The 13674-nt window shown below is 52.9% G+C and overlaps 1 protein-coding gene across 1 annotated transcript; it reads right to left on the bottom strand.

Annotated features, from left to right (window-relative positions):
* Positions 1–237: 237 nt before the first annotated feature.
* On the bottom strand, positions 238–1342 carry POU3F4 (POU class 3 homeobox 4). Its single transcript, XM_086619766.1, is given in 2 exon segments — positions 238–970; positions 972–1342. Coding segments are annotated over 2 exon segments (1104 nt in total).
* Between the last annotated feature and the right edge of the window lie 12332 nt (positions 1343–13674).

Here is a 13674-nt window from a genome sequence, read left to right as displayed (position 1 = left end):
CTTCGTCCTAGTGGAGACCGAAAACAAACCTTGTCTGCGAGTAAACACCGTGTACTGATCAGCGGAAAGGTCGGCGAGAGAGAGAGAGAGAATTAAAAAAGAAAAAAAAAAAAATATTGCCCAGGCGGCGAGCGGGGAGCCCCCGCTCCACGTCCCCCGCCTCTCGGAAACCATAAGTTAAAGCCCCGGCGGAAAATCCGCGCTGCGCGCAGTCCTGCCTGCCCGGCCGGCCCCCGGTCAGAGGTCGTGGCAGCCCGTGTCCGTTTTCACGCCGTGGGAGTACACGTCGTGCTGCGGCTGCTCGCCCGGCGGGGTCATCCGCTTCTCCTTCTGCCGCCGGTTGCAGAACCAGACCCGCACCACCTCCTTCTCCAGCTGCAGGCTGTCTGCCAGCGAGGAGATCTCCTGGGCGGCCGGCTTGGGACACTTGAGAAAGTGCGTTTCCAGCACGCCCTTGACACTCACCTCGATGGAGGTCCGCTTCTTCCTCTTCCTCCCCTGCGCCGCGATCTTGTCGATGCTGGTGGGGCTGCCGGTGGAGGAGTCGGCCTCCTCCAGCCACTTGTTCAGCAGCGGCTTCAGCTTGCACATGTTCTTGAAGCTGAGCTGCAGGGCCTCGAAGCGGCAGATGGTGGTCTGCGAGAAGACGTTGCCGTAGAGGGTCCCCAGGGCCAAGCCCACGTCGGCCTGGGTGAAGCCCAGCTTGATGCGCCGCTGCTTGAACTGCTTGGCGAACTGCTCCAGCTCATCCGACGTCGGCGTCTCCTCGTCCGAGTGGTCCTGGCAGTGGTGGCCGCCCAGCTCGCCGTGCTCCCCGCCGCCCTCGCCCCGCAGCCCCGGGTGCAAGCCCTGCGCGGCGGCGGGCGGCGGGGTGAGCCCGCCGTGCTCCAGCATGCCGCCCACCGCGAAACCGGCCTGCGAGTAGACGTTGAGGGGCTGCCCGGCGGCGGCGGCGGCGGCGGGGGGGGGGCAGCGAGGCGCTGTGGGCCGGGCTGGCGCCCCAGGCGCTGGGATGGTTGGCGTGGGGCGAGTGGTGGGAGACGTGGGGCGAGCGGTGGTGGATGATGGCGCCCAGCTGCAGGTCCTCGCGGCCCGGCTTGACGTCGGGCTGCTCCAGCGGGCCACCGGCCAGCGCCGAGGGCCAGGGCCCGCCGTCGCTCAGGCTGGTCACCCAGTGGTGCCCCAGCGGGTGCCCATTGCCGGGGACGCCCTGCAGGTACTCGCTCTGCAGCAGCTTCTGCGGGTTGCGGAAGGGGCTCCCCTGCTGCATGCCCGCGCCGTCCGCATGGGCGAGCGCGCCGGAGCCGAGGAGGCTGTAGGGGTTGGAGGCGGCTGTGGCCATGGCCGCCGCGCAGCCCCCACGAGTTATACTGTGGCGGCGCCGCCGCTTCAGCCTTTGACATCCACCGGCACGGCGGCCCGGGCAGCGCCGCATCGCCGACTGGCAGCCGCGCCGCCCAATGGGGGCGCGCCGTCGGCGGGGCCGCGCCGCGCGGGCCAATGGGAGGGAGGGGGGGCGGGGCGAGGGCGCGGGCCGGCCGCGCGGTCCCGAGGCAGGAAGTGAATCACTCCGCCGGCACCGGGGGCCGGCCGCCACGCGCGGCCCCGCCGATTAACTCCTTCCGCGCTGCGCTCCGCGCCGGGCGGGGGGAGCTGGGGGGGACGCGGGGCACGGCTTAAATGGGGAGCGATTAGCGCCGGGGGAGCGCGCGGCAGAGGTTAAACGGCGGCGCCCCGGCGGGCGGCCCCCCGAGACCACCCCGGCGCAGCACGGCCCGGCCCCCGACGCGGCCCCCGCCGGTCCGGCCCGGCTCCGCCGCTCGGTGCGCGGTGCCCGCTCCGCTCCTCCGCACCCGCGGCTGCCTCTGCTCTGCTGCCCTGAGCCGCGCCTCTCCCGCCTGCCGCGGGCCGTGCGCTCCCGCGGTGCTCGGTGAGGAGAGAAAAACGGAAAAAAAAAAAACACAACACCCCAAAATAATAATTAAAAAAAGCCCCAAAAGGCGCTTTCCAGCCTCCCCGTCACTAAATCCCGGTGATGCCTCCTCGGAAGTTTGCAGTACGAAACGCACGGACGCGGCGCGCCGCCGGTGCGCGCCCGGCGTGCCGTCTGCGAGGAAAAAAAAAAAAAAAAAAAAAAAAAAACCGCGAGAAAAGGGAAAATAAAGGGGGGGGGAAGGCGCGTGCAGTCCCCCGGCCCCACCGGGGGGCTGCGGGGGGGGGGGGGGGGGAGGGGAGCGCTGTGCCCCCCGGCTCGCCCGGGCCCGGCGGGCAGAGCCCCTCCACCGCCCCGCACCCGCGGTGCCCCGGCGGGGCGGCAGCGGGGCCCCTCGGCGGCGGTGGCAGGGCTCCGGCGGGGAGAGCCAGACCCCTGGTACCTCCGAACCGCTCCCGAGTTAAAAAATGACCTTTCCCTGCATAATTTTGGAGGTAACCTAGCTGCGTAATTATATTTGCACTTACAGAGGACTGCATCAGAGTTCCCTTATTGGTTTGAAATTCCATTAAATATATTGCAAGAGCTCCTAGGTTAAGCTTGATTTAAATTTGCATACATTTTCATATATTTAGCAGAAATAAAAGAAGGCTTGCAGCTACCAGAAAGTCATTAAGGCATTAGTTTCTCTGAGAAGACAGATCTGAAGAAAATTCAAGAAAATGAGAAAATAGATATAAATAAGGTGAGCGCGCTCCTCTCGTTCCTTTATAGCCGGGTAGCATCGCTTTCCTCATTATAATAATAATAATAATCGCAATAATTTCTCGCCGGGGCTCGGGCAGGGCGCAGCGTGCGAGAGGGGGCAAAGGCAGGGCTGGCCGCTAACGAGCGGAGCGGGATGCGTGGCCGGAGGCAGATCGCGATATATCGGGGAGGTCGCGGGTCCCCGGGCGCGTCCCCGGCGGGCGCCCGCTGCGCTGCGCACCCGCGCCCGCTCCGCGCCCGCCGCAGTCCCGGGGGGGGGGGGGGGGGGGGGCGGTAACTTGGAAAAATAAATACAAAATAAAGTTGGCAGGTAGTGGGGGAGCGGGGTGCGTGCGGGTGGGGGGTCAGCGGGGAGGTCAGGAGGTGAAAACCGCCCCTCTGAGAGCTCCGTTTCTGCCGGAGGGGTCTGCGAGCGGGGCAGCACCGCGGCCGAGCCCGCCGGAGGCGCGGGGGAAGGCGGGGAGGGCAAAGAAAGAGTTATATTAGCAGCCCTCTCTCTTACCCCCCCTTCCTTTTCTTTCCTTTTTTTTTTTTTTCTCCCTCCCCCCCCCCCCCATCTCCATCCGCCTCCATAAGCTTCTCGAAATAAATATCACCGAACCCCGCGGAAGAAAAAAAAAAAAAAAAAAAGAAAAAAAGGAGAAAAAAAAAATATCAAAAATCCGCACTGTATAAAAACGTAACTAAATTATTTAAAATTAATTTGCACTTTAACTTCCGAAACAATTTTTCAAATCCCATTGCCCGTGAAAATAGATGTTCAGACCCGCCGTTTAATTAAGGCAGAGTCTCTGGCAGGGAAATAAAACCCCGAACGTCCCTTTTTAATATTTGTTGCAAATGTATCTAAGGCAGAGCCCGGCTCCGCGGCACTCCGCGCCTGACGGAGGAGACTCTCATCTCGCCTATAGGAGAGTATAGTGTATTTTAAAGTGTTTTTATCTGCATATAGTTAAATCTTCTTGCTGTTCTAACTAATCTGCTGGAGAGGGTTTCTTTAGCTCTTTCCTGTCAGTCTAACTTCCCAAGTGTAACAGATGCCGCTCTCAAGCGGTCCTTTCTGCTGCTTTTCTTTATTCAGCCTCGCATATTTCTCCCCATGATCTGGGTTTCCATAGAGAGAGGAATAAAAGGGGGACCATGGCCACAAATCCCCTGCCCCATGCAGAATAAAAGAGCCTTATTCAATAGACGACCCCGTCTGGACATGGGAGAAAAATAAGTACATGCAAAGCTACTGTTGCAAGAATTTGTAACTTATTTTTCATAGACTGAAACCCATTAAAGTTGGGGTTTTTTATTATTAAAAAAAAAAAAGTTTTGGGTTTGGACCGTGCGCTCCAAGCCCTCTGGCTCTGGATGCCTCCGCGCTGGAGGGACCCGCGTTTCCCCAGCAAATAACTGAGTTTAATATTTTTTTTTCTTTTTTTTTTTTCTTTTTTTTTTTCCCTCCTTTGCTAAATCTTTGGCATGGAAAAGACCGCACAATAGCTGAAGGCAGCCTACCGTCTTGGGGCAGCTAGAAGTCGCTATAGAGAAAAACCCCGCTTTGAAGTGCAGGAGCTGTAATTGTGTCGAGTCCCCCTCGCCCGGCGGAGGCACAGGCGGGACCGAGAGTTTCGGGGAAGGGGGAGGTGGTGGTGGGGGAGGTGGGGGGTCACCCGGGTGCGTGGTTCAGACGTCCCTTCCCCTCGGCGGGCAGCGGGAGCGGCGGCGGGACCCACGCGTGGAGCCCGCGGGGCGGTGGCAGCGCTGCGCCCCGGCGCCGGGCGCGTCTCCGGCGGGGCGGGCACGGCTCTGCCCGCCACCGAACCCGCACATTCCCCTTTAAGAGCGATAACCAAAACGCGGGGTGCGTCTGGGCGTGCGTGTGTGTGTGTTTATGTGTCTAACCGGCTCTATAGGCGCCTCTCTATAGGTAGGGACCTCGGAGAGAGCGAGCCCAGAAGCGGGAGGAACTGGGGATGTTATCGTGGCAGAGCTGATTTTGTTATATTTTTAGAGATTTTTTTTTTTTTTCTCATTGTTTATCTGCGGGAGGGGGTGGGGGAAAAAAAAAAAAGCCTAAAAGGGGTTCGTTTTGATTGTGTTTAATACAGCATGAAGCTCGGAGCGGGAAGCTGTGGCTCGGTGTCATGACCTCTATATTGAAAACTTCACCTTCAACACAAGTTCACTTTATAGACAGGACGAGCTAGATTGCGCTTGGTGGGAACAAGTGCAAATTTAAAAACAGAGTCAATCATAAAGGGGGGGTGGGGGTTGGGAAAGGGCAATTTAACCGTTTCTGAAGGCAGGAGTTAAGGTTTTTCATTGTGTACATCGAGGCGCTGGCGTTGAAGCCCAGCCACCCATCAGCTCAAGCAGCGGGGCTGAGAACCCGGCTCCTGCATCTCCGCGGATGCTTGGGGAAAGCCTAACCTGCATGGGGGAAGGTTAGGAGGAAAAGAGGAATTTACAGAGTATTAGCAGAAATTAGCCAATACCGACACAAGCTCAATTAGTCCCTTTTTTTTTTCTTCTTCTTTTTTTTTTTTTTTTTTTCTTTTGGTCTCTGTTGGCTGCTCTTGAACGTGAGTAAATGCTGAGCAGGGAGAGAGGAGGGAGAGCCACAGCCACGCTGCCATCTCAGAGCCACAGCCAGGAGATGGACTGCCAGATTGCAAATTAAAATAGTCCCAATGTAAGAATGAAGGCAGCCTCCCCCCCTCCCCAAATCTCTCCGAGCACCCGCCCGTTAGTAATAAGCCCGGCACAGAGGGCTCGTTGCTGCGGCTGGGCTGGTCCTGCGCCCGGAGAAAGGCTATAGGGAGGGACAATAAAGCCAGTCCCGGGCAGAGAAAATCACAAGGTAAATAGCATTTGTATTCTAACTGCTGCGGTTTCCAAAGCGTTTTGGGTGAATCCTCGTTTCTCTGCTCGAATCGCCTATTATTATTATCATTATATTATTTTTCCAGTTGTTAATGTTTGAAAAATGTACTTGCTGGGGGAAAGAAAAAATGCCGTTCGTTTGCGGACTACCACGTCATGTTCAGGTCACTGTTATTTTTCAGCTGGCTTGGTTTGTAGCAGGTATTGTCTCCAACATTTGATTTGCAGTCGAGGGGAAAAAAAAAAAATATTCCGGGAAGTCTCTCCAAAGTGCACATTTTTTACTGTGGGATCGGTCTTGCCGTTTATTAAATCCACGTATTGAAAAGCGTCGGGTTTTGTTGTGTTTAGTGCAGAAATATGGATGGAGCCGGGAGAGGGGGGGTCCGACACAGGGTCCTCGCAGGCGGCCGGTCCCTGTGGCGGTTCCTGCGGTGCGCGCCGCTTTTTAAGGTCACGTTAGGAGTTAATGGATCTGCACAACAATGCGGATCACTTCCCTTCTACGTAGGCACTTTCCTCACCGTGCCATTCACTGAGGGGTGATGACAAGAATGCGCTTGTTTCATCCCGCACCGAAAACCCGTGGGGAGGTTTTTTTTTTTGGGGGGGGAGTGTGGTGCCCCCCACCCCGCGAATGGGGACGATGCGGTTTAGCGATGGACAGGGACGAGCAACAGCAAGAGGGGACGGGGTCCAGCTCCCTTTCCGAATCAAAGGCCACCCTGCCTATATTCTAGCAATAATTCAAATACAATTCCTGGCCGGATAGATTTCTGCTCAGACGTGTTTAAGGGAAAGTGAGTTGGATTTGAAACCGCACTAAATGGGGTGCTATTTAACCTCTGCTGGCTAATGAGACATTGGAGATAAATGGCTCTGTTCCTCGGATGACAAATACCTGCATTGTTGTGTGTTGGCTCACTGAACAATTTCGATATGTGGGTTTATTTTTTGTTTTGGTTTGGTTGGTTGATTTTTTTTTTCCAACTACACCTTTTTCCAGCTTTACCATTTCGGCGTGCAAAGCATCCAGCGATGCTCCTCATCCCGCAGAAGGATCTAAACGCCTCCTGCACTTCGAAGCGCTTCGTCATTCCTAGATTTACGTTTATAAATACATAGATGACGCTGCTAATTCTTTGTTTTCTCGCAGACGAAACGTTTACGGTTCGGTGGAAAGCTTGTTCTCCGTTTCACCCCGGTCGCGCCAATCCAAGCCGATATAAACCCCCGAACTTTCGGGCCGGGCTGTGCTGCTAAAAGACTTTTCCTGCGCGAATCGCGCTCGGGCGATGCGAGAAAGCGCGCAGGGACACGGGGCAGTTTGGGCTTCGCTTAGTTGGGACCGTGTGTTCCGCCAGTGGCGGAACTTGAGCCCGGCTGCGCGCAGGGCCCCGCGCACCAGACAAAGGTTTCGCCCACGCCAGAGCTCGGACCCTTCCTGGGAAGCCCGAGCCCCTTCCCCGCAGGCTGGGGATGAGCCCGCAGGCTCCACCGAGCCGGGATGAGCCGCCGGGGACCCCATCTGCGGCGCTGCCCGGCCCCGGTGCACCTCGGGCGGCCAGGTGATGCCGCAGGGGGGGGGAACCCCCGCTACTCCCCTCTCTGCACTTCGACCTGCCTCCGCTTCACTGTCCCCCACTAACCCCAGCCCCGCAGAAAGAAGCTGCTGGGGCCAAACCCTCTCCAGCCGCTTATTCCCCAGCGTGCGAGGTCCCCTGGCATCTCCTGGCACGTTTTCTCCTCCGCCCCCCGCCCCCCAAGAGAAGCCCGGTTAAAGCCGCTGGAAGCTGCACTACCCCTTCCCCGGCCCTTCCCCTCTTTGCCTCCCCGCGGGGAGCCCCGGGCACCGCGGGGGCTGCGTGGGGAGCGGGGGAGAAGTTCACGGGAGGGCGGGCGGGCAATAAATCAGCGCAGTCCCCAGGACAAATGGAAGCGCGCACGGGAGAGTCGCCATCAAAGGAGGAAAGGCAGCCCCTGGGCTGAGCCGCCCGCCAGAAATAGGGATAAATCAAAGTCGGGGATGCTCGGAGGCTGCGGCCGGGCCTGGCCGGAGCAGGGGATGCCCGGTGCCGGCCATGGTGCCCCCTCTGCCCGGGAGCGCTGGGGCACAGCTGAGGAAACGCACCCTGCAAACTTTTAATGAAATCACTGGCGATATCGATTCTTATATATATATATATTTTTTTTTTAAATCATGCTTCAGATATTGGAAATTGTCCCTCTTGGAGATGAGGGCAGAAGGGAGCGGTGCGAGGCGAACTCATTCGACACGGCGTTATTTCAGTATTTTAGAAAATAAACGGCGTGCATGAGGGTCCTCCAGAGAGCAAGGGCACTCCGGGAGGCTTGAGCCAACCCTGTGAAGTTGAGGGTTTAGCGAGGCAGGAAACGCAGGTGCCAGCCCGTAGGCCCTTCGTGGACCTCGGGATACCGCGTCCCCGCCGGGGGGGCCCGAGCCCGGGCTGCCATTCCCGCAGTCGCTGATGAAGAAGCCCCCGGGAGAGCCCGTTCTCCCCCTCGGACAACACATTTTTTAAGTGCCACCTTCAAGTATTTCCTATTTGCGTCTTCTCCAAACTGTTTAGAAATTACTAGTAGCGGATAAGTAAATTGCAAGTAAACCTAGTGAATTAGGATGATTCTCTATCAGTTTAATTTATGTTTTATAGTTAGTTTAGCCTTCTGATTTGATTGCCTTAGTAATGTGAATTGCCTACAGCTGCTGATGATACAGCTTTAATTCTGTTTTAAAGGTCATGTAAACATGTGCCTGTAGCATAAGGAATGCAAATTCAATTCCCTTTTAATGCTTCCTCACATTCACTTCACGGACTTCACCTAGAAAATTAGCAGGATTTAATAGAAAACCGGTTGAATGTTATGATTTCATTAACAGCCCCTCTCCCTCCCAGGCGTGGCTTTCCCTGGGCCACCCCACGCCCGTGACGCGAACACCGATGCGCTTCCCACGCCCGTTTTGGGGAAGATCAAGGCGTTTCCCCCACCCCCCCTACCCCCCCACTTCCCCACCGCCCACGGGACGGAGTCATCAGCTCCACATCGCAGCTTTTAGGTAAACACCCCACAATAACCCGCCGACATTGCGAGTTACCCCCACAAAGGGGCGAGAACACCCCGCAGGTGGGTCCCCACGCGTCAGGCTGTCGTACAGCTGCGTGTTTCCCTTACGTCACGCTGAAAGATGGTGCTTGAAAGGAGAAATTGCGGAAAAACAGTTGGGTTTTGGGCGGGGTGGGACGCAGAGGTTCTCCGCTTCAGCAGGAGGAGAAGCTGTGCCGAGATGCCAAGGTGATGGGCTTAAATGCGAGACGTCTGCGCCTCGAAGACAGGCGTTTTCGAATTAATTTTTAAACGCAGCCGGCCCTGAGCTCACGAGAGATTGCTTCACCCTACTGTACTCCAGGAAAAAAAAAAAACAAAAACAAAAAAAAGACCAAAAAACACTCCCCCTCGCCCGTGTTTTAAAGGGTTTTAGTGAAGTCGCTGGGAAGTTTGGCCGGGGAGCTCTCGGACGGACAGGCTCGAAGGAGCGGGGGACAGTGTCAAAAAAAGAGGCTCTGAAGACGCTTTGGAAAGGGAAGGATCTGTCCCTGCACAGCGAACGAGGCTGAGGGGGTCTCGGGGTCCCCTCCCGCCGCCCGCGGGGCGCTCCAGGAGGGACCGACCCGGCCGCCCCGCTCACCCCGGGGCCGCTTTTCGCTCTGCCAGCAAGAGGTATCCCCTGCTTTTGGGAATGGGGTGATTCCCTGCGCTGGGAGGGTGTTTGTGCGGTCCCCAAACACCTCCTGTTTGCCGGCGGGGTGTGGGCAGTGTCCCCCCTCCGCCTGCATCCCCACCAACCCTCCCTCCCCACCTCCCCCTCCACCGGGGCCACCCCGCTCCCCAGTTGCTGTGAAAACGGTGCTTTGGCCCTCGGGTCCCCCGCAGAGGCTAAAGGAGCCGAGATGCTGGAAGGCACCTGCCCCCCGTGGCAGAGGAACCCAGGCTGGGCCTGTCCTTCTTCGGGAAAATGAGTGTTTTTTTTCAAAATCTGAATACTCGTAAGTAGCAGCTCATTGGTGATTCTACTAATGTTGCACACCTCATTAAATAGCCCCAAACAGAGGGGGGTTTTAAATGACTTTATTGAATTAAAAATAGCATAGGAAATCACCTATGGTACTTTCATCAAATAATTAATGTAAACTATATACATATAGGGAGAGATTCCTTTTAACAAATCTCTTCCTAAAAGGCGTGGGGGTTTGCTTAATGGCTGAAATAACTTGGAGCAGCACAACTCGCTGGAAACATCGAGCCACGCTCATGCACTTCCCTAATATGTTCCTGTGTGTTTCCCTGAGTGTTTTTCTTCCTTATCTTTTTTTATATCTGAAGTTCTATTCCCCTCCTCTGCTCCATGTATTTGATCATTTTTTCAAGTCCCTTGGCTGAACCAATCTCTTTTCATGCAGAGGATAAAAAGAGAAAAACTTCAAAGTAGGTTCAGGTAATTAACAGCTGAGGGGAATATAATCTAAACCATAGGCCCTGCTTTGCACCCAGGTCTGCTTTCAGAGCCAGCCGGCAAGGGAGTGCCTATTCCCTATAGCATCCAAATCTGCTTCCTCTGAACAGCTTTGCCAGGCCTCCAGTTATCACATCTGCATTTCAAACACCATGTCTCTGGCATTAATTATTAATTAGCCTACAGTCACCCCAGAGGATTTAAGTTCCAGCCTGCACATACTTATTCATTGACCTCTATCTTAGTTTTTGTTGGAAAAAACCCACTAGAATGCTTAATAATTTCCTTTCTCTCAGACCCTCTGTTCTAGTTTCACGGAGGGGAAACAGTATATTTTCAGAGATGGAAAATCACTGGGTTGTCTAGAAATTTGTTTAGAGCAAAACGCTATGTCAAGAGTTTGAACAAACCGTTTCAAAAGATTTAGGAGGAATTTTGCGTGAGTATTTTTACCTTTGACAAATGAATTTATGGATTTTCCCAGAACTGAGAGGTACTGGATACAAACACAACGCGGTTTGGCTCTACGCGGAATATCGCTTTAAAAACACAAACTGGGTTTCATTACTGGGTAGCACACTTACATGATCAAACTAATGCAAACGTTTATTTGAAAGCTCTGGGGTTACACTGCTATTGACACTAGTAAGGATGAAAAAAATGCTGTTGCCAGGCACATTAGTACTTGGGCATTAAATATGCACTCCGTCCTCAGGAATATGGAACTGAGGAATTGTATTTGGTAACTGTTCTGCATTGTTCCTAAGGTGGTTTGGAAGATGCTCTTTAGCCATTAGAATAAGTATGTATCTTACTATTACTTTCTTGGCCGCTATGTATCTTGATATCAAGGTTCTAGAGGTAAAAAAAATCGGAGTAATCAGGTAGGAACTAGGTTATGTGATTCTTTTTCTCAATGCTGTGTGACTTCAAAGTGATTGTTACAGTTTGGATGAGTTGGATACTGGATACTGCCTTTTCTTAATGTGTTTTAATACCACAATATCCCAACCCTCTGAACGAGTCCTCTTCTAATGCCTGACGCAGTTACCCATAGATAAACTTCCATAAATATTGCTGTGGTTTCTCGTTTCTATATGTGGTGGTTCTATCTCAAATGATCATTGAAACATAAAATATTCCTCCACTTTGTTTCCTAAGGAAGTGGTCGGTCTGTAGTCGCGATGTCAGACTGGTCACCTTCTATGCCAGCCTAGAATTGTTTTTTGAAAGCGTTTAATCTACGCCTAAGACTCTTTTGAATTTCTATTTAGTGAAAAGTACAGAGGTCTGATGCACAAACATACGTAGTTAAACTGCCGGGCTATCTCAGTAAACAAAAACACATTTTCCAAAATTGCTGCTAAAACAGTCCTTTCTGTAAAAATCATAAGCCTGGTGCGCCTGCGCTTCAGCAAATGATCACCCGAAAATAGATGTAGGGGCTAAGGCTGTTGCCTTCCAAAAGGGATCTCTCTCTCCTTGACTTCCCTGTGAATTTTGAAGATTTGGCTTATTACTGCTCTTCTATTATTTTCACATTTTATGAGCAGGTCTGCAGAGTGTTCAGCAGTAAATAGCAAATATTTTTGCCTCTGCTTCAGATGTTCAGACGAATTCTTAGACACAATTTTAACAGCAAAGATACAACTATTTCAGGAGGAAGAGAGGACCAGGCAACCCTTCAAATTTCATTTTCAGAAAGATTAGTCTTGTTTATAAAATACTAAAATAACAGAATATATCTCGATGCTGAAGAGGGGAGCAGATCTCGACTGTTTTAATAAGACATCCAGGACATTTTAATCACTTCTACACTGATACTAATACCAGTAATAACAGTGATAATGGAAAAAAAAACTGGTGTGAAACCAGGGCTGGAATCTGTTCTTTGTAAATGTCAGAATGTTTCTGAAATTAAAACTTAGCTGCTAATGTAGCTCTGCACCTTATGAATATTAAAGAGGAATAAGGACTACGTTTCTTCCCAGCAGAGTGGAGTGAGATGTTGTTTTAGAAAACGAATCCCATGGTGCTTTGATTTGCAGGGGTCTATCTAACGTGTTTTTGGAGGATACCTAAGACTAAGGGCTTCTGGGTGGGGGTCTTGCTGGTTTGAGCCCTCTGGATGTTGTCTTCTCGGTTTTGCTGTTGTTTTTATTTGCTGACTGGGATTGCAGGTTTAACCAGGTTCTCGAGGTACAGGTTCCATACCCCGAGGTTGGAAAACTCCAGTTAGCCGTGCCGTTAAGTTACATTTTTTGTGGTTATAGTGCCAGGAGTGAGGAACGCATGGGTGTGTGTACACGGTGGGTTTGACACCTTATGAAATATTAATACTGCTCTTGTTACGAGACATGAATTTCCATAAGAAGTTTATTTTATGGTTCATTTTATATATATTTGCATGTATAGTTTTCCATTAAAGCTTAAATGTTTTGCTCTGTTGGTAAGACCTAACCCTTGGCAAGTCTGGAAATGCTTTGACCCCTCTTCTTATTATACCTTTTGCTTTTTTCTTTTATAACAATGTATGAAATAATTTTACAGTAGTGACTAGCATCCACCGAGGACTGAGCTGTAACTGCACTTTGTATTTTGAATGTTTCACACGAACATGTTTTGAATTCAGATTTGTAGGTTGCTCATCAGTTTTTATTTAGTGAAGCCACATGGGTAATTCTGATTTTTAAATTGCTTGAAGAGTGATTATAGTAAAACACCGATGATTTCTTGTGCGTTTAAAGTCCGCGGACATCTCCCTGGTTGCTGCGTTGGGGGAGTCTTGCCCATCCGAGCACTTGTAGGTGGAAAAATTTTATACAAAGAAGAGTAGGTGAAGGTGGTGAGCACTGCAGATATTGCTGTGTCAGCAAGAATCGGTTCTTATTAGATTAAGAAGAATACGTGGGGCCAGACCTTCAGTTGACATAAATGGGCACAGTGGTATTGACACTGCGGGAGCTGGGCTGAGTTACGTGAACGGGAGATTTGCTCAGTCTAAGTAAAAGCTTGAGTGAGGGATATCAGAATTATTTTGCATAATGTCTGAAATAATCTAAGCCCGTAGAGGAGAGTTTCCCTCCTTTATGGTGGCGTGTAGTGATGCAACCTGACCCCTGGCGTGCGGAGGGTGTTGGGTATCTAACGCCATGAGGGCATGGGCAGGCTACCAGTGAGAAGCCACCAAATGCCTATGACATAGAAGTGTGACAGCAATGGTGACGTTCGCCTGGTGCCCGTTACCCGGGGTATTTCTGTAAGTGCTGGATGTGGACCGAGCGCCCTGAATTCCACCTCGAACGGCCATATGCTGACTGCACTCCTAAACTTTGCTTTTAGCCATCTCAATCCTAAAAACCCCAAAGGCAACGTCCTCGGGCCCCTTGCTGACCCCTGCCTGGCGCTTCATCGCGGGGCATAAAACCGGGCGCTTGGGCTGCGGCTAAAGCAGCGGGGCAGTGCCCGGGGCTGGGCGGCAGTGCCCGGGGCTGGGCGGCAGTGCCCGGGGCTGGGCGGCAGCCCCTCCGCGCTGGCGGAGCAGCCTGCGGACGGGCCGGGGGTG

Source organism: Tauraco erythrolophus, chromosome 13, assembly GCF_009769465.1.
Source record: "Tauraco erythrolophus isolate bTauEry1 chromosome 13, bTauEry1.pri, whole genome shotgun sequence".
NCBI classification, from domain to species: Eukaryota; Metazoa; Chordata; class Aves; order Musophagiformes; family Musophagidae; genus Tauraco; species Tauraco erythrolophus.
Note: the sequence above shows the minus strand (reverse complement) of the source record. Positions and strands in the feature narration are given on the sequence as shown.